The sequence below is a fragment of the Telmatherina bonti genome (genome assembly GCF_933228915.1).
Source record: "Telmatherina bonti genome assembly, chromosome: 17".
NCBI lineage: Eukaryota > Metazoa > Chordata > Actinopteri > Atheriniformes > Telmatherinidae > Telmatherina > Telmatherina bonti.
In genome coordinates, this window is record NC_136615.1 from 25,805,861 (window position 1) to 25,827,681 (window position 21,821).

General features: G+C 37.7%; 1 protein-coding gene across 1 annotated transcript; it reads left to right on the forward strand.

Annotated features, from left to right (window-relative positions):
• Positions 1-2,179: 2,179 nt before the first annotated feature.
• On the forward strand, positions 2,180-17,943 carry LOC306768139 (putative phospholipid-transporting ATPase IM; the record flags this gene model as incomplete). Its single annotated transcript, XM_079256371.1, has 28 exons — positions 2,180-2,234; positions 2,445-2,503; positions 4,109-4,207; positions 4,310-4,371; positions 4,501-4,573; positions 4,671-4,741; positions 4,831-4,913; positions 6,125-6,283; positions 6,803-6,891; positions 7,635-7,828; positions 7,918-8,126; positions 8,224-8,267; positions 8,345-8,510; positions 8,786-8,974; positions 9,151-9,266; positions 9,395-9,559; positions 11,018-11,127; positions 11,203-11,340; positions 12,386-12,516; positions 12,633-12,738; positions 13,308-13,458; positions 13,555-13,738; positions 13,831-14,054; positions 15,643-15,726; positions 15,883-16,128; positions 16,386-16,524; positions 17,431-17,561; positions 17,677-17,943. The coding sequence occupies 28 exons, from the start codon at positions 2,180-2,182 to the stop codon at positions 17,941-17,943; spliced, it is 3,744 nt and encodes a 1,247-aa protein (XP_079112497.1).
• Positions 17,944-21,821: the final 3,878 nt, after the last annotated feature.

Consider the following 21,821-nt stretch of genomic DNA (forward strand, 5'->3'; position numbering starts at 1 on the left):
TGTAAAATGTGTCCTGGTGTACATTTTAAGGATATCTTGCGTTTATTAATAAGTGAATGGTAAATGAGACCATGTTCGGGTCATTTATTAAAGTGAAGATCGTAAGAGTTTATTGGTTTCCATGTAGATTTTTTGAAAAATAGCTAAGAAAAAAGCTAATTTTGGTATATTTTGGTTATAATTAAATTGTTTTTTTATTGCAATGTGTTATATTTAATCTCATGCTATAACTCAAATCTTGGTAAATTCTCTGCACTATTATAGTTTAGTTTGCCAAATTTAAGACAATACCTGCATGAAAGTAGTGAAGTTTACATGCCATAACAGCTGCTAATGAAAAGCACATGCACACATACACATCCATACATAAGAAAAATCAGTTTAGAGGTTCATGTTAAGATCCCCTGGACAGCGTTCCTTTGCATTCAACCTTGATTACAACATACAGTTTTAATAGCTCAAACAAAAATGACAAAACAGAAAGACCTGCAGATGGAAAATGTGAAACCATAACTTTAATATGAGCATGCACACTGATCAAATGGTGAGTCATGCACTTAACAACTTTGATCACAACTATAATCTTGGTTCGTATTGGCTGGAGCTCTTCATGTTTATTGTTGTTTTACTGACGATCCACACTTGCTCACCATCCAGGTCCAAAGATCACTGGACTGTTTGTGCAAGCACTGAGCTGCTAGCTGCGGGGAAATCCTAACTCTTCCTTCATGAACCTGAAAAGGTGCTTATCTTACCATTACAATATTTCACCCCTTCTTTCATCCAGACGAGGCCCCAATGACATCCCTGTTCTAAATCTTGGACTAGACTGGGTGCTTGTTCATTGGTTCAGAGCACAGACGAGGATCCATTGTATTTAACCCTGTGCATAGGTTTGCATGACCAAAAGGAAATTCCAATTTTGTTTGAGGTATGTGGCTGACTTTTATATTTTTATTTGCTTTAAGACACTTGAAAAATGTTTGCTGTCCAGTATTGTGGTGGATCAACATGACATGTCAGTAATAACTAACGGAGTCTAAAAAGGCACAACAAGTTCTTCTGATTTTCTTTAGTTTTGGGAAAAGTTTGGTTTTCTCTATCCTGATGGGGAGGAAATAAAAATCTGGATTAAAATTATGTCTTATTTTCATTTTCTTGGTCAATTTTTCTACTTCATGTTAAAACTTTTTTTTTTTTTTTTATCACTAAGATGCTTTAAAATAACATATGTTGGAGTTGTTTTTTCTCAATATATAATTACATCGTTTTATGAGCGGTCTTTATCATAAAGTGGTTATTGATTAGCTGCCCAGATACAATTCTGGTACAAAGGGTTGAGAAAGGAGTGGTGATATGTTTTTACAGTTTTAGAGCACAGATAAGATCTGGAGGGTTTTGTAAATGTTGCCAGAGATACTGTGCCAAATAAGTGGCATGTTTTTCTAAATGCTAAGTATTCATTTTCCCTTTGGCAGAATATCAAACAATTCTCCTTAATATAGCCTAATGGCGATTAGCAACCAGACTAGATGTGCTTTACCACCAACTAGTGCACTGGAGTGTGCTGCAGGAATGTATAAACTTGAACCGTATCACGCATGTCACATCTAGTCCATTCAATCAGTCTTATTTTGAGACTGTTTTATCACCTGAACCTTTCATTATAATCTTTTTTCATTTCATTTATTGTTTTTTTTTATTTAAAAAAAATAAATAAATAAAGTGTTGTAATACATTCCAATGCAAAAACCAAGAAAATTGGAGAAGAAAGAAGAATTAACCTCATTACCCTTGCCTCATTGTTATTAAAAAAAAAACAAAAACAACTGTATGGAGTCATCTTTGGCAAAGTCTCAGAACATAAATATAGTTGAGGAATCTTTTTTGTAGTTGTTTTTTTTTTCTTATTTTTCCTGATAAACTATTTATACAATTCTTTTCATACATGTTTTGTATGTACTCTTCATATTTATATAAATTCTCACAATGAGTCCATATTGTAGTCGCATCTAAACTAACTGCTCCCTGTTGTATTTGACAGTTTTATTTTTCTACTCGATATTTCCATCAACTAATGAGAAATCTTTCAGCCTCACAAACTCAGTCTTACTCTCTGATGTAAATATATTGATATGCATTTTATTCAGGTGTAAAATATGGCGATACTGAACTAAAGATGGGATCAGCTATGTCATATTTTGACAACTTCTTCAGAGGATACAAAGAAAAAGGTGAGCTGAAGTTTCTATTTTCTTTTTTCTATTACGTCTGTGATTATACATTAAGTTTAAGATGCAACTTAATCGGAAACACTCACTTGTTTTTTTTTTTGTTTTTTTTTTTTTATAGAATTAATATCTCACATTTCTTTTCCCAGTGCCTGCTATGAAAGTAGTCATAACTCTGTTGCTGTCAATATTTTATCTATTTTTAAATTTCAGAATCAGAGAGACGCGTGCGAGCCAATGACAGACCTTATAACCTGTCTTACCACTACGCTGTAAGTGCATACTGCAGTGTTGCGTTTCCATCATAAACTGTTAGTCAGACATTGGTGTTGCTAATAGTAATGTGATCATATTTATTCATTTTTTATTGTACATCATAGTAAATATTATCTCTCTCGCCTCTTCTGCAGAACAATGCCATCAAGACCTCCAAATACAATATTATCACCTTCCTACCTCTTAACCTATTTGAACAATTTAGGAGACTGGCTAATGCTTACTTCCTTTTTCTTCTTTTTCTTCAGGTATTTTCCTGTTTTTTTTTTTTTGTTTTGTTTGTTCAACATCCAAAACTGCATGTAGAAAAAAACTGATCATTCTCCAAATACTGTCAATTAAAATATGTAATTGAATGTGAGGGCTCTGACTGCAGACCTCCACTGTGTGGACAGTTCTGTTGCAAGTTTCTCACTCAGGTCACGTCCAGCACAGCGCTGGAAGAAACAAACACTTTTCAAAAGAAGCTGCATTACGAACATGCATAAAAAGTTTGAAATAAAACGCTCAAACAAATCAGCAAACACTGTTATACCACCATGTCACCATCTGGATCATGCAATAAATAACATTTAGTACACTGATCAAATAAGTGTAGGGTTCTATGTCATTCACAAAAAAAATATACTTTTCATTTTTTTTAAATGAAAAAAACAGTCAGACTGTCAGTCTGCTGACTTTTTTGTTGATGATCAGTATAACCACATTAATTTGCAAAAAAAACTTTGAAACCTTCTAATATGAAATCTGAAAACTGCTGCCTGCATGTTTGCAAAAAAGTTAAGAAACCTTGAAATGACCTTTTGAAATGTAAAATCTTCCTCAAACATCATTTGTATGAGCTCTGATTGCAACACTGCTTTTTGTTTTTGCATAATTTCAAAGCTCAAATTCACTCTCACATTTTCAGTTTCATCCACAATGCTTGGGTTGTGATCACAGGATTTTTTTCAGCATTCTCTTGATGCTCTGGGTTTTAAACTCATTTCTCTGGTTCAGACCAGTCTTTGGTTCAAACCAGCTGGCTGCCCCCAGTTGTTTAGCATATAAAGCACATCCCGACATGAAATAGTTCCAACACTTACGCATATTTAAAAAGTTTGATTAAATTAAAAAAAAAAATCAATGTTACAACATGATAGTTTCATGTAAAAACTTGAAATATTAGCACACTATAACGTAATATATTCAACATTTTTATAATAAAACTATCACATTATAATGTGATACAGTCCCATTTTAATTTGGGTGACAGCTCTACGCATCTGTACAATGTCGAATGTGCATCATTAGCTTAATTTTTTTGTCTTCTTCTGCTGTGTTTTATTAGAAGTTGGCAAACCTTGTTCATCTAATTGCATCGGGAGAGGGAAGGGTTGATTAAGGAAAAAAAAAATTTTTTTTTCTGGTGCTGGGCTGGAGGTGGCCTGAGAGTAAAGCCTGCAATGGAACTGTTCCCATAGTTGAAATCTGCAGTCAAACTCTCTTTTACAGGGCTTTTGTCTTCATTTTGTGTCTAAATGTATGAAAATTAAATTATCCAAAAAAAAAAAAGCAGCATGATAAAGAAGTTATGCACACTTGTGTGTGTGTGTTGACAGTTAATCCCACAAGTGTCATCCCTCGCCTGGTACACCACAGCTGTGCCATTGATGTTAGTGCTGTCTATAACTGGTGTTAAAGATGCCAACGACGACATAGTAAGATTCACTTACTAAAATGTAATACAGGATTTAACTGCAACATAACTAAAGGAAGTCAGATGTGAACAAACCATGTTTTTTCTTCTGTGAACCGAGCAGAACAGACACAAATGCGACAAGCAGGTGAATAACCGTACAGTAGACGTTCTCATCAATGGAGAGTGAGTCATTTAATGTGTAAACATCACATCAAAGATTTGTGAATTACTAAAAACAGAACTTCATATACAGCAACAAAGATTAAATCATTATGTTGTCCGATGATGGTATTTCATGCTGTTTTCCTGCAGACTGAGAAGTGAAAAATGGATGAATGTTCAGGTTGGGGACATAATCAAGCTGGAGAGTAACGAGTTTGTCACAGTGAGTAGGAACTAGTTAAAGTAAAGATTAAAGAAGAGGATTAACATTTCAAACACAGAGAAATCAATTAATTCCTGTTGTGCTGTTTTCATGTCAGGCAGACCTTCTGTTGCTCTCCAGCAGTGAACCTCTTAACCTGGTCTATGTAGAAACAGCAGAGTTAGATGGGTGTGTACCTCCAATGAAAGCTTATTTCTCACACTGTCTTTGATGTCCCTTCTGTCACATCCTTCCCATGTCTTCTTTATCTCCCACAGTGAAACCAATCTGAAAGTGAAGCAGGCCCTGACAGTAACTGGAGAGCTGGGAGACTCCATTGAAGCTCTTGCTAGCTTCAAGGGTGAGATGCTGAATACATTTATTGTTTGTTTGTTTTGTTTGTGCATTCATGAATGAAAAGAAAAAAACAGTATCAGAAGGTGAGGGTGCGTGATATGTCATACAGATGATCATTCCTGTCAGCAGCCATCAGCCTCCAGTACAAGACCTTCTGTAGTTAATTATTTTCTAAAATACTGACTATCTCGTTGGGGATTAATAAATTAATAAATTAATAAAAACTGTCACTAGAAAAAAGATGAAAATGAATTATTGCATCAATAATATTAATGAAAAATAAAATTGGAAAAGAAGTACAAAAATGAAAACACGAAAAGAAAAAACAGTCCTAACCCCATCACAGCACCACAATCCCAAAATACCATGATTAACATGTGCTTAATTTAATTATTCATTCATTCATTGTTATTGGATTTTTTCTGTCCTAAGAAAGTGAGCAACCGAGCAGGACCATCCTGCATCAGACGCTTGATTAGCCAGAGGACACCCAATCCCCTGGACCCTAAAGAAATATATATTTAGATGCACAAAGTATTAAGTATTAAATCCAGCATTTTCAGTCAAGATACTAGGATTCCACTGAATAGTTTTAAGTACATGACAAAACAACTGATATCTAAAACAGAGATAAACTAGCCAATAAAACCATATGTATATAGAGATAGGTAAAGTTTGGGGTTAGTAATATGGAGGGAAGGGGAATGGGACAGGATGTTATTTAAAGCAGGCCATACTAACCAGCCCAAGTCAAAACACATAGTCAAGACATCGATGTGGGAAACTTCTATCAAGCACTACAATGCAAAGATACATGTTCTATAACCAGTTTCATTTACAACTTTACTGTCCAAAATAAAAATATTTGGGTAAATATGTTCAGAATTGTTGTCAATGCATGTTTACAACATGCATTGTGGTTGATCAATCAATCATTTTATTAAAGAAAAGGAAGCATTGTACACCAGACTGTTGGCAAAGTTCGTTTACACATCTGTTACAACAACAATTGAGACCTTGGAGTGAAATATTGGGCCTTTTAGATTTTACCATAAATGTTAAAGCACAGCTAAACAAAATCACGTTCTGCATCTTACAAAAGTATCAGATTTGTAACTTTTATTTGTGTCAAACTTGACCGGTGTTACTTTCGTGTCTGTGTATAAAAACATTTAATGTTATTCTCCAACTTGTTGTCTTACCTGCGTCTCTCAGGTGAAGTGCGATGTGAGCCTCCCAACAACCGTCTCGACAAATTTAAAGGAACTCTGACTGTGAACGGACAGATGTACAGCCTGGACAACGACAAGGTGCTGCTCAGGGGATGTACTTTGAGGAACACAGAGTGGTGCTTCGGTTTGGTCTTATTTGGAGGTAAACAACCCAATTACTTGCTGCCGGTTCAAAATAGACTGTGATGCGTCGGGTTGGGTAGTTTGAGTTTCCAGTCGTAGCATCAACTTAAGACCGCAGGAAGATTTGGGGTTTCCGGTGCATGTATACACGGGCCCTGCAGAGGGCGCTCGTGCAACACACAGTATACCAATTATGACAGATTATGGCGGCTGGACTTTTTCCTTCAACTGTTAATGAAAGCAGCAGCTCAGTGACATGTTGTTATTGTTGTTTATATGTAAGCTATTTGTAGTTAAAGTTTATATTAAATGCAGCGTCACCAGTAAATTAGAAACATAATCCAATTGCAAGTTCCTGCTTTTTGACCTCTAATATTATTAATAATGATACAGATTTTTTTTTTTTTTTTTTTTTTCAAAAACATGTAGGTAACTGTAAACTATAGTAACTCTGACTCCTTTTATGTAAACACCAACTACAAATACCAAAAGTTATGAGTAACTATCAGTGTGTATGAATATCAACAAATCTTTTCAGGTCCTGACACCAAGCTGATGCAGAACAGTGGAAAGACATCATTCAAACGCACCAGCATTGATCGCCTGATGAATGTTCTGGTGCTGTGTGTAAGTTGATGCACATACACACACACGTATGTGCAATTCAATCAAAATGTATTTGCATTCAAATAACTACATCAGGGGAATTCCATCCATCCATTTTCCTAGCCGCTTGTTCCAATTAAGGGTCGCCTTAAATTTAGCAAGAATTCTGCAGACTATAAAGATAGTTGTATTTTAGAAGCTTTATTTCTTAAAGGGTTTCCATAATGCAGAAAACCTTAAGGAAATAAAAATTGGCATTTTTCTGCAGTCTTCTGTATAAAGAGAAGGATAGTTTTTTACCCAGTTTAAAGGACAAAATTTGATAAGTGATTTGACAAATTAATTATATCTTCCACTGTATAATCACGGTATGCTACAGATGAGAGAACAAAGTCACAATGTACAGTTTCAAGTGCAGAGATCACACACACTTATCATTGGAAGATATTAATTAAAATGTGTTATTGTCAAGTGAAAAGAAAAAAATCAGTAAAGTTGTGTTTTAGATTAGGTATGTTCTTTGAAAATACTGAAAAATCCTAACTGTTTACACATTGATTAGACCTCTGCTTAATTATGCACTTAGAAAAATATTTCTATTTGCTAAGTGACTTTGGAAATCTCAAATTATATTTGTCACTACACGTGTTTTTTTTAATCCAATTCATGTTTGTTTTTCAACTGAAATTCTTTAATGTTTTTTTTTTTCTGCTTTTTGTTTTTTATTTAAAGAAAATAAAATTTTGGTCTTTTTTTTTTACCAGATCTTTGGTTTCCTGGCTACTATGTGCTCCATTTTGTCAATCGGCAATGCAATCTGGGAAGTCAGGGAGGGCTCTGTGTTCACAGTGTTTCTTCCTCGTGAACCAGGTATTAATACCGCACTCTCTTCCTTCCTCACCTTCTGGTCCTACGTCATTGTCCTCAACACGGTGGTGCCCATTTCTCTCTACGTCAGGTATGTTACAGCAAAAAAACTAAAGCTAAATCAGACAGCAGCGATGATTACTGTGAAAATGTGAGCTTTGACACTTTATGTTATGTCAGTGTGGAACTCATCCGTCTAGTGAACAGCTTCTTCATAGACTGGGACAGGAAGATGTATTATTCCAAGAAGGACACTCCTGCACATGCCAGGACCACCACTCTCAATGAGGAGCTAGGTCAGATTAAATACATCTTCAGTGACAAGACCGGCACCCTGACACAGAACATCATGACTTTCAATAAGTGCTCCATCAATGGGAAAGCCTACGGTGAGCAGCTTTGCTTGGACAGAAAATAAAAAGGGTTGCGTGCACCATGACACATCATTAGGATGACAATCTCTTATCTTATTTCTCTTTAATTCAGGAGAATTGTATGATTTCTCTGGACAAAGAGTGGAAATGACAGAGGTTAGAGGACAATTTAGACATATAATATTTCCTTCTAAATGTCATTTCCAAGTATTCTTGTTTTTCTTTTATCCCAGAAGACAGAGAAGGTGGACTTCTCCTGGAATCAGCTGGCAGATCCAAGCTTTGTCTTTCATGATCACAGTCTGTTGGAGACGGTGAGACAGGGAAACCCAGAGGTTCAGGCTTTCTTCCGCTTGCTGGCTCTGTGCCACACTGTCATGCCTGAGGAAAAGAAAGAAGGTGAGGCTCCTCCTCTGATTTTTTTTTTTTTTTTAATCAGTTGCATTAACCAAGGGAATTATACTGCATCTCATCTCCTCAATTTAATTTGACTGTTCATGGTTGCATGAAATCCTAATCTGTTACCGTACTCCTGAATTAAATCAATCCTTATTCTTCCAGCAGTTTGTCTGTGTCACAGTACTTACTTTCAATATTATGTTTTGGGGTTTTTTTCCGCATTTCTGTTCTTCATAAAAAAAAAAAAAAATTCTGTCCTTTTATTGACCTGATAGGGGAGCTCAACTATCAGGCTCAGTCTCCTGATGAAGGTGCGCTGGTGACAGCAGCAAGAAACTTTGGTTTTGTGTTCCGCTCCCGAACACCAGAAACCATCACGATCATGGAGATGGACAGGAAAGTGGTATATGAACTTCTGGCTGTTCTTGACTTCAACAATGTGCGGAAAAGGATGTCAGTAATAGGTGAGATGAGAGACTGTCCTCCCAAATATTCTGCAACTCTTTCCTACCATCAGCTGGGTCAGATGTTTGGGAGATTTCCACATTGTTTGTACTTAATAATGTTGGAAGAAATGACAGATTACAGTCATTACAACTTCTCATGAAGTTGTCAAACTTTCTCAATTTCATTGTTCCAGTACGGAGCCCTGAGCGTAAGTTGACCCTATTCTGCAAAGGAGCAGACACCATTATCTATGAAAGACTACACCCCTCCAGTAATGGACTGATGGAAGTTACCAATAAACACCTCAATGTAAGAGACGCATTTGTGTATGTGTGTGTGTGTACATGAGTATATATGTTTGAAGATTATGATCATGCATTGTTATGATATACAGTATGTGTGTGTGTGTGAATATGCAAACTATGCAAACATATTAGGAGTATGCAGGTGATGGCCTCCGTACCCTCGTTCTGGCCTACAAGGACTTGGATGAGAGCTACATGAAGAATTGGAGTCAGCGTCACCAAGATGCCAGTGTTGCCATGAATGATCGAGAAGAGAGACTTAATGAACTTTATGAAGAGATTGAGAAAGACTTGATAGTAAGTCCTACCTAAATGTATACGTTTACTGATCAACTACTTAATACCCTGCCTGGACAAAACAAAAGTCACCACATGGATGTGCTCACATCCATGTGGTGACATCCTGTTGAGTCATTACCGCTCCTTATCTTTCAGTTGGTATAAAGTTGTTGTTTTTTTGTTGTTGGTTTTTTTTTTGTCTTTCCCAGCATTTAAGCAAGCAGAATGATTATCTGGATGCTGTATTCTGTTGAGAATTATAGATATAATGCTCCCCTTGATGTTCTGGACTCTTATTTTGCCCAGGGGGCATTGACATTATTGAGATCCTGTTCGGCCACTTATATTATTATTCTGCCAAACTTTGCCGGGCTACTCCTCCAGCACCGTTCAGGTCACTTTAGTCGTTCGCATCTCAAACCCTGCAGCTCCTTCGGGAGATGTGTGCTACGACTTTTGTCGTTTCAAATCTTTGTGGTTTTTTTAAAAATATTTAGCATTTTGCAAAAAAAAAAAAAAAAAAAAAAATTTTAGCCTTGTGATTGGAGAAAAGTCCTTTTAAACCCACTGTGCTTTGCGATTGCGATTGGTCAGTTTTTGCATAATGAGCTGAAAACTGCTTCAACAGGGTTTCAGAGCTCTGCACCAGTTTGCAGTGTCTGGTTCATCAAGTTCCCGTCCCGACTGTCTTTCCTGCAAAATGTTTGGCACGCTACTCCTCCTACACCTTTTGCCTCACTTCAACCATTCAAATATCAAACTGTTCAGCTCATTCAAGAGATATGTGCTATGACTTTTTGGTCTTTCTAACATTTAAACTTTTCAAGTTATTTAGGTTTTAGTCAAATTTGCAAATCCTCTCCTGTGATTGGACAAAACGGAATTCAGCTCAGCGATTGGTCCATTTTCTGCACCGGTACACAGGTACACATACAAGGCACAGGTTCAAATGCAGCATTTAACAAAAAGCTCGATTGTCGTTTGTTGGCTGTTGCTTGTGTGATGGCGTGCAGTTCTGCTGGCTGCTCAATGAGTACGGTTGGTCTCAGCTGCACACTTTAGGGAGAAAAGGAAGTTATTTGTAAATGTCACAGTTCAATACCAAGGAGTTGTTCCAACAATGCTCCCAGCAACATTTCAAGACTTTGATTAATCTGAAACACATTAAACAATGTTTTTCCACATTGAACAAAATCTTTCACATCTTTACTGGAGTTTAGTTTAACCTTGCACATGTTTTGCAATCCTGCTAATTACACCCTGCTGGAAGTGAAAAACAAAGGCGTTGCCATCCCAATTGAAAACAATTTCAACACTTTTTCCAACATTTCTAAACCAGAAAGATAGAAAGAAAACTAGGTGCTGTTGGTGAATAAACCTGCAGAGGACTCAGTGACTGTGTCACATGCAGAACACACAGAGTGGAACGTGTTTGGAGAATAGTGATCATGCCAATGTGACCCCGCCCACACAAAGACAAGAGACAGGCCAGCAGATCCCCGAGACCTGGGCAGCCGGCAGCCACCTCCAAGCACAGACCCCAACCACCCCGCTCTGGAGCCAGTCATGCACCCACCCAGGAGGTGGTAGAGGGGGGCCCCAGCCAGAGTCCCCCACAGTCAATGGGAACAGGCCCCAGAACAGGCCCCATTGGGCACCAGTCGCCCAGGGCAGACAGAGCGCTGGCCCCAGGGCCCCAAGAGCCTGAAGGCGACCCCCACAGGAAGAGGGCCTAGCCCACGACAACAGAGTGCCAGGACCCCCAGACCGCCACCAAGCGGCAGCCAGGCCGCACTCCAGTGCACCAGTTGCACTCCCTGGGCACCAAGATCTCCCCTCCCCTCCAATCACACACACATATATACACACAAACACACTCCCTCCCTACACACACAGTATCACACTACCCCGCCCCTCTGCCCACCCTCACATACTCCCCTATACACACATACACACCCCATAACATGCCCCTCCCTCACAGGTTCCCCCTCGACACCCCCTCACACTCCTAACCACGCACCCCCTACTCAGTCCCCATTCACCCCCCTTTATACACACCCCACCCCACCTCCACTCAACCATTCCTCCCTAAACATACATGCACTGGGATAAAAATAAAAAAAAACAAAAAAAACAATATAAGATAAAATTTAAAATTTACAATAGTAAAAAGAGGTTAATTAAATAAACAGAATGAAATTAAGTAAAGCGCAAAAATTTGCAATAGGAGGAAAGCTATTTTCCAACTCTGTCCTCCACTTTGGTACGAAAAACCTCTGTACAGAAGGATGAAGCTGAAAACTAACCTCATACAGTATGGGAGTCATTATTAAGAATTTATAAAGCCCTCCTCCGTACTTGTGTAGAGTACATGGTGGCTGGACAAGACTGACTCACCAGTCAGGAGACTATTTGGTTCAATGAGTTTTCTCTGTAACAGAGGTCTGACTGAAGCATGTCACCAAGCAAAAATATAAAACAGACTCAGTAAATATACAATAACAGAGTTAAGATTGTTCAGTCAATGTGGAAATGCCTGAGGTTTGTCTGTGTCTCAGTTTTCTGAGACAGTAAAGATGCTAAAGGCCGTTTTTGCAGGCAGATGTGCAGTTTCTTCAGTTATGGTCCCAAGGTCGTCATATAGAATGTGATCACTTCTTTTGGTAGCAACTTTTGGTTTAGCCAAACAATGTAGTATTCTTATTTAACAGTCTGTGAAATGGATATATTTTATTAATGTTTTAAGTAACACTTGGCATTGCTGTAATTGCTGTAACAGGAACACTCGAAGTGTGTGATGAAATTATTCTATGTTTTTACATTGCATCCATTTGAACGCCTTAGTGTCACTTCTGCTTTCCAGCTGTTGGGAGCTACAGCTGTGGAGGACAAACTGCAAGACGGTGTGCCACAGACCATTGAGCAACTGACAAAAGCTGACATCAAAATCTGGGTGTTAACTGGAGATAAACAAGGTTGGTTTTACTGTGTCTTGACAGTTAAATCTAATATATAAATGCTGATGAAGAAATACTTTGACTCAACTTTTTTTTCAACCAGTTATTGCCATTATTATTATTTTTTAAAACAGAGACAGCAGAAAATATCGGATATTCTTGCAACATGCTGAGAGAAGAGATGAAGGATGTTTTCGTCGTGGCAGCCAACACAGCTGAAGGCGTCAGAGAGGAGCTACAGTAAGCCAATCACAAGCTGCTTACTGATGGGAAGCTAATTAGTGATTTTTTTTATTATATTATTATGGTTTGTACGTTATTATTTTTGCTACCACGATCTACTTAAACACTGTTTTGTCTGGATATTAAATATAGACCGGCTACTGACAGTTTTAAACTGACAGGTTCCGAATGTCACGTTGATTTAAGATGATTTTTTTTAAATCGTATCAAAACATAGAATCCTTCAAATTACTTTGCAACTCATTGAATAAGTCTGGATGATTTGCAGCAACTGTGATGGACTGCCGACATGTCCAGGGCGTACCCTGCCTTTCGTCTGCTAGTTGCTGGGATAGGCTCCAGATTCCCTGTGACCTTGAATTGGACTAAGCATTATAGAAAATAAATGAATGAATGATTTACAGTAATCAAAAGAATAACCTTCAATCATTTTTAGTTTTCTATTTTGTATGTGAAGACTTCTTGTCAAATAATACATATCTGTCTGATATACTGTTTTGGAAATAACTTGGGTCATAAATAAAATGTAGGTTTTGCATATGAATCATCTGGCCATGTGTTTTCAGGAGTGCAAGAAGGAAAATGTGTCCAGAAGCAGCAGACGAGCCAACTGTGATTGAAGCTCGTGGAGGCTTGTTTTGGCTCCAGAAGACAAAGACTGTGCAGGATGAGAAAGTGAATGGGGTATATGGTCTGATTATAAATGGACACAGTTTGGTAAGTATACTTTTCAGATTTGCACCTTTTTCTTTCCTTTTGAGCTTACAAGCTTGCACTGGAGCACATTCAGTAAATATGCTGTTTCATCTTCAGGCTTTTGCACTGGAGAAGAACTTGGAGCTGGAGCTGCTGAGGACAGCGTGCATGTGTCAGACGGTGATTTGCTGCAGGGTCATCCCTCTGCAGAAAGCCCAGGTGGTGCAGCTGGTTAAGAAATACAAGCAGGCTGTTACTCTGGCCATTGGTGATGGAGCTAATGATGTCAGCATGATCAAAGGTAAGTCTACTGACATCATTCACTGGTAGAAAAACCTGCATTGTCATATTCTACAAAATATTTGGGAATTAATACACATTTCTGTCTTGCAGCTGCTCAAATTGGTGTAGGAATCAGTGGTCAGGAGGGAATGCAGGCTGTTCTTTCTAGTGACTTCTCTTTTGCACAGTTTCGTTACCTTCAACGCCTCCTGCTGGTGCACGGTCGCTGGTCCTACATACGCATGTGCAAGTTCCTGCGGTACTTTTTTTTCAAGAACTTCACCTTCACCCTCATACAGTTCTGGTATGCCTTCTTCTGTGGATTTTCTGCACAGGTAAGTCACATGACTTGTGATTACATTATTAATAAACCCTAGGACAGGCCACATGCGGCCCAGAACCAACTTCTATGTGGCCCAGCTAATGTAAAAGAAAAAAAAACGTTATTCAAGAACCTTTGGTCATTCCTCATTAAGTAGCCTACAATCCTACAGTTGTGCAGACTATGAATGCAACACTTGGTTGCCTAGCAACATTAACCCCAGTGCGTTTTGTTGCGTTTTGAATTTGCAAGTGTAGCGCTAGCAAGCATGTCGCTCTTTCTCCCAAAATGCAAAATTGACAACAAAAACCACAGATGTAACTCCGCCTGGACTGAGAAGTATTTATTTTGCCGTCACATTTGAGCGCCAAACCGATGTGTTTAATATGCAATGAGTGTGTGGCGGTGTTTAAAGATTATAATATGAGGACGCACCACATCAAGAAGTTTAGTGACTGCAATTTTCATTATTTTATGCATTTTGTGCATTTGCCCTTGTCATGTGGGACGGAATTTAAAGTAGAATAATTAATAAACTACTTATATTTTAAAATCTAAATTTATTTTTGATTTATTTATCAATTTATTTTTACTGATTTATTTTCCCTTACTTTATTTACTGGCTCTAAGCATTTTTTTTATTTGAAAACCTGACCCACCTGAATATTTAATTGAGTAGCCCTGCCCTAGGATGTCGTCATGTATTCATTTTAATGCACAGTACACAACTGGTGTGCAACATTTTGGTTAAAAATGTTCCTTTCAGGACATACTGTAAATAATGCATCTGTGTGCATGTAGATAGTTATCATCAAATATGTGATCTATACAATCCCACCAAGAATATAACTGACAGACTTAAAAACGAACCACAGAGCCAAAATCAGGCCGACTAAATATATACCTAGATTTTTAAATCTCATATTTGTCTTTTTTCATTATGTTATACATAGTTTTTCTGCACGTCAACCAGCTTATCCCCCCTTTTCAATTACATTTTTTTGTACAGTCTGCCAGTTTTGTTCGATGCCGTTTTTCAAATGTGCACCAGAGTTCAGATAGCTGTATATCTCTATATTACACTGGACGATTACCCACATTTATATGTACACTAGCATTCTTATGCTACCTAACTGAGATGCTTTAGATTGGGGGAGTCCAAAGTTGATCTTCACAAGGGCTGCTTTGTTGTGTCCCTGTTCCAACACACCTGTCTTCCAATAAATGGGTCCATCAGCCAGTAAAGGTCTGCATAATGACTGATTAATTTGAGTCAGGTGTATTGGAGCAGGGGAACATGGAAAACCTGCAGGACTGGACACCCCTGCTTTAGGTGTTAGGGAGAATGTCCACCTTACTTACATTAGGTAGAAATACAAATTTAGACTGTTTTTTGGGTTGTTTTTTTTTTTTTTGCCCTGCTCTCTGTCAGCCAAGTTGCCAAACTGTTCCTCATCCCATTTACCCCATCACATATGACTTACCAGATGTGCTGCTTCTCCATTCAGAAAAGATGCCAAATGTTTTTCTAACTTGAAATTTTCCTATCGTAAGCAAAAATATATTCTATTTAACACCTGCCTCATTGTTGCTTTTCTTAGACTGTGTATGACGAGTGGTTCATCACTTGTTACAACCTGATATACACAGCACTTCCCATCATCAGTTTGAGCATCTTTGACCAGGTATGTACTTAAAGAGAAAACACATTATCCTGTAAATATTTCTTCAGTTAAATATATTTATGTGAAGGGTTGTATTAGGATATGATTATTACATGTTGTTTGTTTACGGCCTGAGGTCTGTATCCCATATATTTCTATCATCATCTGTTTTTACAGGATGTAAATGGTCGTTGGAGTTTCCAGTATCCTCAGCTGTATGTTCCAGGTCAACTGAACATGTATTTCAGTAAAAAAGCCTTTGTGACCTGCATAATGCACAGCACCTACTGTTCCCTTATCCTCTTCTTCATACCTTGGGCTGCCATACATGACACGGTCCGAGATGACGGCAAAGACATTGCGGATTATCAGTCCTTTGCTTTACTGGCTCAGACCTGTCTGCTTTTTGTTATGACTGTCCAGGTGAGGCTCCACCACAGACATTACAGCACAAAGATGAAGCACCTAATAGAAATACTCAAAAATTGAACAAAACCACAACTGTAAAAATGTAGCACTGATGCAACATTTTGTTATAACTATCATATGCTGTATACATATTCAACCGAAAGGTCTACATATGGTTATGCAGTGTGTTTCATCCAGCAATACAAATGTCTAAACGTGTCATGGATTAAAAATTATCAAAAAAGAAGAATATAAAACTTCTTTTTTTTCAGATCTCTCTGGACACCTATTACTGGACAGCAATGAACCAGTTTTTTGTGTGGGGCAGCCTCGCTGCTTACTTTGCTATAACATTCACAATGTTCAGCAATGGCATGTTTATTATCTTTACCTCGTCTTTTCCTTTCATTGGTGAGTAGATTCAGTTTTTTTTATGGAATGTTTTCCCCTTTTTGTGTTTGTTTTCAAAAGAAAGTTATTCAAGAAAGTATGATTTTTTTTCTACTGTTCGCTGTGTTCCAAAACCTGTGCATTGTAGAGAAATGATGGGCAAATATATTAAATGGAATTATCTATAATGAGCCAACAACAATGCTACAGTACTTAATATTTTAAATGATCATTGGGCAGAAATCCAGTATATTATAACAGTATAATCCATATTACCTTTGATGTTTATACTAATCACACAACCAAAATATTCCAAAAAGACTAATCAAACACTGGCTCAGTTCAATTTGTATCACTAGTTGTAATAGAAGTCCTCTCTGAACACAAAGAGAACGCCAATGACTTTAAGTCCAATGACATTTAATTTAGTTTATTTGTTTTTTAATTATTTAAGTTTTTCCAAAGGGTAAGACTTTCAAGCTTTCCTTTTCATAATTCAAGAGTATTAAGTTGGCTGCAATTTGAAATTTGAATCAATAGATGTCACTATAATGTAGAATCTGATGCTAACAGAGGTGGCAATTCCTGGTCCAGAAAGTAAAAGTCCTGTCCAGCAGCTGTTCTGACCAGTCACCAAACAAGCTGAATTTAATGAGCAGAGTTTATTAACTAGCCTGTTCGTGAAAACACCTGTTCTAAATGTACAGGTAGATCCAAAAACATGGCAGGACTTTTACTTTCTGGACCAGGAATTGCCACCTCTGTCTGCTGAAGAAGTCTGATGTGAATCAGGTGTGTTGCAGCAGGGAAACTCCCAACACATGCAAGACTCCGGCACTCGAAGACCGGGGTTGGCACACATCTGGTCTATGTACTTTATTGTAGAGCTGAAGTTCATTTTGGGGTTTTGTGTGTTTTTTAATTTAGGCACTGCAAGAAACACACTGAATCAAGCAAACATCTGGCTAACTGTCTTGCTGACTTCATTACTCTGCATTCTGCCTGTGGTGGCTTACCGCTTCATGGTCATACAGATCCGGCCGACAATCAACGACAAGGTGAGGAAGCACATGTTAATTAATGGACCCTGACAAAAGATCAGAATTATTAACAAAATGAGCTAATGTACTTGTTATAAAACATTTGCAAATCAAACTTTTCCATCTTTTGTAGGTGAGATATAAGATGAGAAAGGAGCCACTGCCAGCTCCTGCTCCTCACCGCCCACGTCCCAAGCGTGTCAGCACCCGTCGATCAGGCTATGCCTTCTCCCACTCCCAGGGTTATGGTGATCTGGTTACTTCTAAAATGTTCCTGCTTAAACGACCTGTTAGAAGTCGACCATCCCTGTTTAATCAAAGAGACTCTCCCCTGGCTGAAAATCAGCCACAGCACTACCGCACCATAACCGAGGAATCAGAGGAGCCACAGAGTCCTTAATTAGGAATGGTTGGAAGAGAAAGGATTTATTTTTTTTGTTTTTTTTAAGTTTTTAATTCAGACTTGATATAGAACCTCTGCCAAGACAGTTTCCAGATCAACATTTAATACTCAGAACTGAGTCACCATTAAATCAGTTGTACGATGCATGAATGTTAATATTACTGTAAAAATATTTGGTTTACGCACTATACTGTCTTAAAGGATCAAACTGATGGTTTTGCTCATTTTGCTCAACGAGTGCAACATTTTTATTATATAATTTTCCCTTATTACAAATCATTTTTGAAAGCAGAGATTTTCTTTTGTACATAATTTTTACTATTAAGTAGGGGTTATCATACAGTAAACCATTTCAAACACATATAACATGTAGGTATTTCATTTTATAATACATTTTGCCATTAATGTTATTTAAAATATTATACACAAAATGAAAACTGTAAAACCTAACACCATAACAAGTTAAGTTTTAAAATAATCCTTGACACAGGCACACATGATGACAAGTCAGCTTTTTTTTCTTTTTTCAGTATATGAATTGTTTAACATATTTTTATCCTCATTAAATTCTATTTTTATTCCATAGTAGAAGTTTTAACAAAGATACCATAATTACTGCCTTTTGATTACCTGTGTATAAACCAAACTAAAAACATTATTTTTCCTTCTTCAGAGTGAACTGTAAATCCTTCACAGCTGCAAATTGATAAAGGCTTCCAGTTTTCTCAGCAGCATAAGTTCTTACAAGGACCAGAGGGCGGTAACACAGTACACTAGTTTTAACATGGGCTCCCTTTGCTTTTCTGGATTGATTTCACAGTTCTTTTAATTGTTTACAAATGTCTTAATGGTTTTGGACCATCTTATTTATATGAAGATGTTTTACATTATGTGTCCTCACGGAAAGTTGTTCTGGCCTTTTAAATATATCAAAAGTTAGAACCAAAATATACAACAAGACCTCATTCCAATTTTTTAGCCCTTGCCTTTGGAACAGCCTGCCGAAGGACATCAGGCACTGTACACGTTTTTTAAAAAAGAGGCTCAAGGCGCACCTTTTTAGTTTAGCTTTTATTTGAGTTTTTCATCTTTTCTTATTTATTTTCTCTTATATATCATTGTCTAATTTTATGACATACCGTATGTACTTTTTATGTATGAATATATTACTTATGTTTAATCTAATTAATAAAGGTGTAATTTTATTTAGATATTTTATCTTGTGTTTCTTTCTTATTTTATCTTTTTTTAACTATTGTAGCTTCAGTGTTTTCCTCATGGGGATTCTCTCTGTCAGGGGCTACACCTGTTTGGTCTGTGGGGTCGTCGTGGTGGGGGCTGTCCTTGCCAGGATTGTTGGTTGTGGTTCTTCAAGCTTTTGGCCGTTGTGTGGGCCCTGGCCAGCCCTGGCCAGCCCTGGCCTTCCCCGACCTGGACGCTTCCCGTGACTTTGTCTCCCATGGTCATTCTTGGGGTGGCTCTTGATGTGAATGGATCCCGCAGATAGTGTTTCTTTGCAGCAGCATTAAGCCAGATACAGAGACAGAAACCTGAAGGTAGTTTATTAGTTTGGTACAGAGGGTTAGGGGAAGGGTGGGGCAATGTATTTGGGCTGCATGTATCATTGCTTATGTGTGTAAGTGTGAAACTGCTTTTGTGTTATGAAGCACTTTGAAATGCATCTGTACAAAAAGTGCTATGTAAATAAAGTTTGAATTGATTTTATTTGATTTGAAACAGACATATCAAACGTAAACATACCCAACAATGTTTCATGGAATCCAGAAGCAGCATCAGAACCTGTTTAAAGAGTAAAAATGTCTGATTATTGTAAATATTTCAGAACCAGACCTCATTTGGAAACCTTCCATACAGAGCTCTGCTAGATCTTTTTGCATTATGTATGCTGTCAAGAGCACTTTTGCCATATTACTCATCCTGCCCACCTTTCACTCACTCATACTTCATATATGTAGAGTCATGCTCATAGATAATTGGATCCTGACATAGGTTCAGCTTCACCTTGTAAAACTATTACTGTTTACCAAAACAAGAACAAATAATATGAATAATAAAGGCTTAAAGTACAGACTGTTTGCTTTAATTTCATGGTATTCACATACAAATTGAAGGAAGGGTTTAGGAATGACAGCTCTTTAATAAGTGGTGACTATTTTTAAATGAGCAAACATAATTGGATAGTGGACAATTATATTTCACGGGCCGCATGGGTTGTTTATTCATCAATCCACCAAAAAGCAAACCAGTAAAGGCCCTTGAGCTGATTCCACTGTAGGCCCACAATAAGTAGTCAAAAGAGATCCCAATGGAAGAGAAACAGGCCACCTATAGACTGTAAAAAAAAACAAAAAGGAAACAAAAACATAAAAGACATAGCAGTGTTAGGAGTGGCTATATCGAGAGCTTCAGAGAGTAAAAAATGAAATAACTTTTTCTTCACGGAAGACAACAGTGGTCATTGATCCCAGGATCCTTTGCATCATTTCCAATATAGGAAGTAGAAGTTGTTAGTATCTGAAGACTTCATGAGCGCACACAGTGGGGTTAATCACAGGGTGCAAACCATCAATTAGTTCCAAAAATTCAAGGATCAAGTTAGATTAAAAAAAATCTAAAGAAGAATACTGTACCTCTTCTGGAAAGTATGGAGAAAGGTTAGAGTGGCTCATGATCAAAAGAACCACATTTCTTTAAAAACATAGTGGAGGTTGACATGGGCATGCATGGCTCCAGTTGGTAGGATGTCAGTAGTGCATAATATATATGAAATGATAGTAGACAAAAATATAGGATATACTTTCTGTTCAGGTTCAGCCAAATTCAGCAAAGCACAACAAAGGAGGAAATCCAGCATTTTTTCATGTTTCAGGTTATATTCACTGTCTGCAAAGGATTTTTAACAGTCTTTAAAATGACAATTTTATTTATTACACTCTTCATTTCTCCAATGTCATTAGCAAACTTTGAAGTTCCCAAAGGTTTTTTTTTTTAAACATTCAAAAATTTCAGATTTTTAACATTCAAATCCAGTGTGATAACATTAAGAACCTGCTTTATATAAATAGTGTTACTTTCCAGATGTTACTGGATGTAACTGAACATACCATACGGCACATTTGCAGATCCACTAATGGCTATTCAGCCCACAACTGCAGTGTCCTCTGTGACAGCAAGCGATGACCTCACCGCTAGAGGCTGTCCCAGTATGGCACGGATCCAGAAGAGCTTTCATTTTGCTCTCTGCTCCACAAGAACAGGTGGCGTATATCACACGTGAAGACATGCATAATGCATAATTGAGAAACACAGTGAGAGTTCACTTAGCAGAAGAAAGATGCAGCAGATAAGCACCGATTTATAACTTGTCTGATTACTAACAAGCAAGCTAGATCAATTGTTAAATTGGATTTTAACATGACAAAACACTGGCTGGTGTCACTCAATCCATAATGCCACCCAAAAATTTTAACCCTCACGTAGTGCTCCCCCCCCCCTTATAGCTATGCTGCCCAGTCAGCAGACGTCCCTGTCTCTAGTGAAGGTCACTTCAAGATTCCTACAGTATGGAATACGAATGAGAAGCGGCATGTTACATAAATAGCACCCATGTGTGGCACATGCCAACTATGACAGAGCATATTGATAATAACCCTGCCCTTTTTCATTATGAAAAATATAGCTAACAGAGAGTTTCTTCCACCTGAAAGATTAAGCCAGATTAAAAGAGGCTGAGTTAAAGCAGACAGTTTAATCCTCCATGACATTAATACACATATTGCCATTTATTGATACAACAGCAAGCAGTAGCTTTATATAGAATAGCTCTGTGCAGGACAGGAAGCAAAAATCGGGGA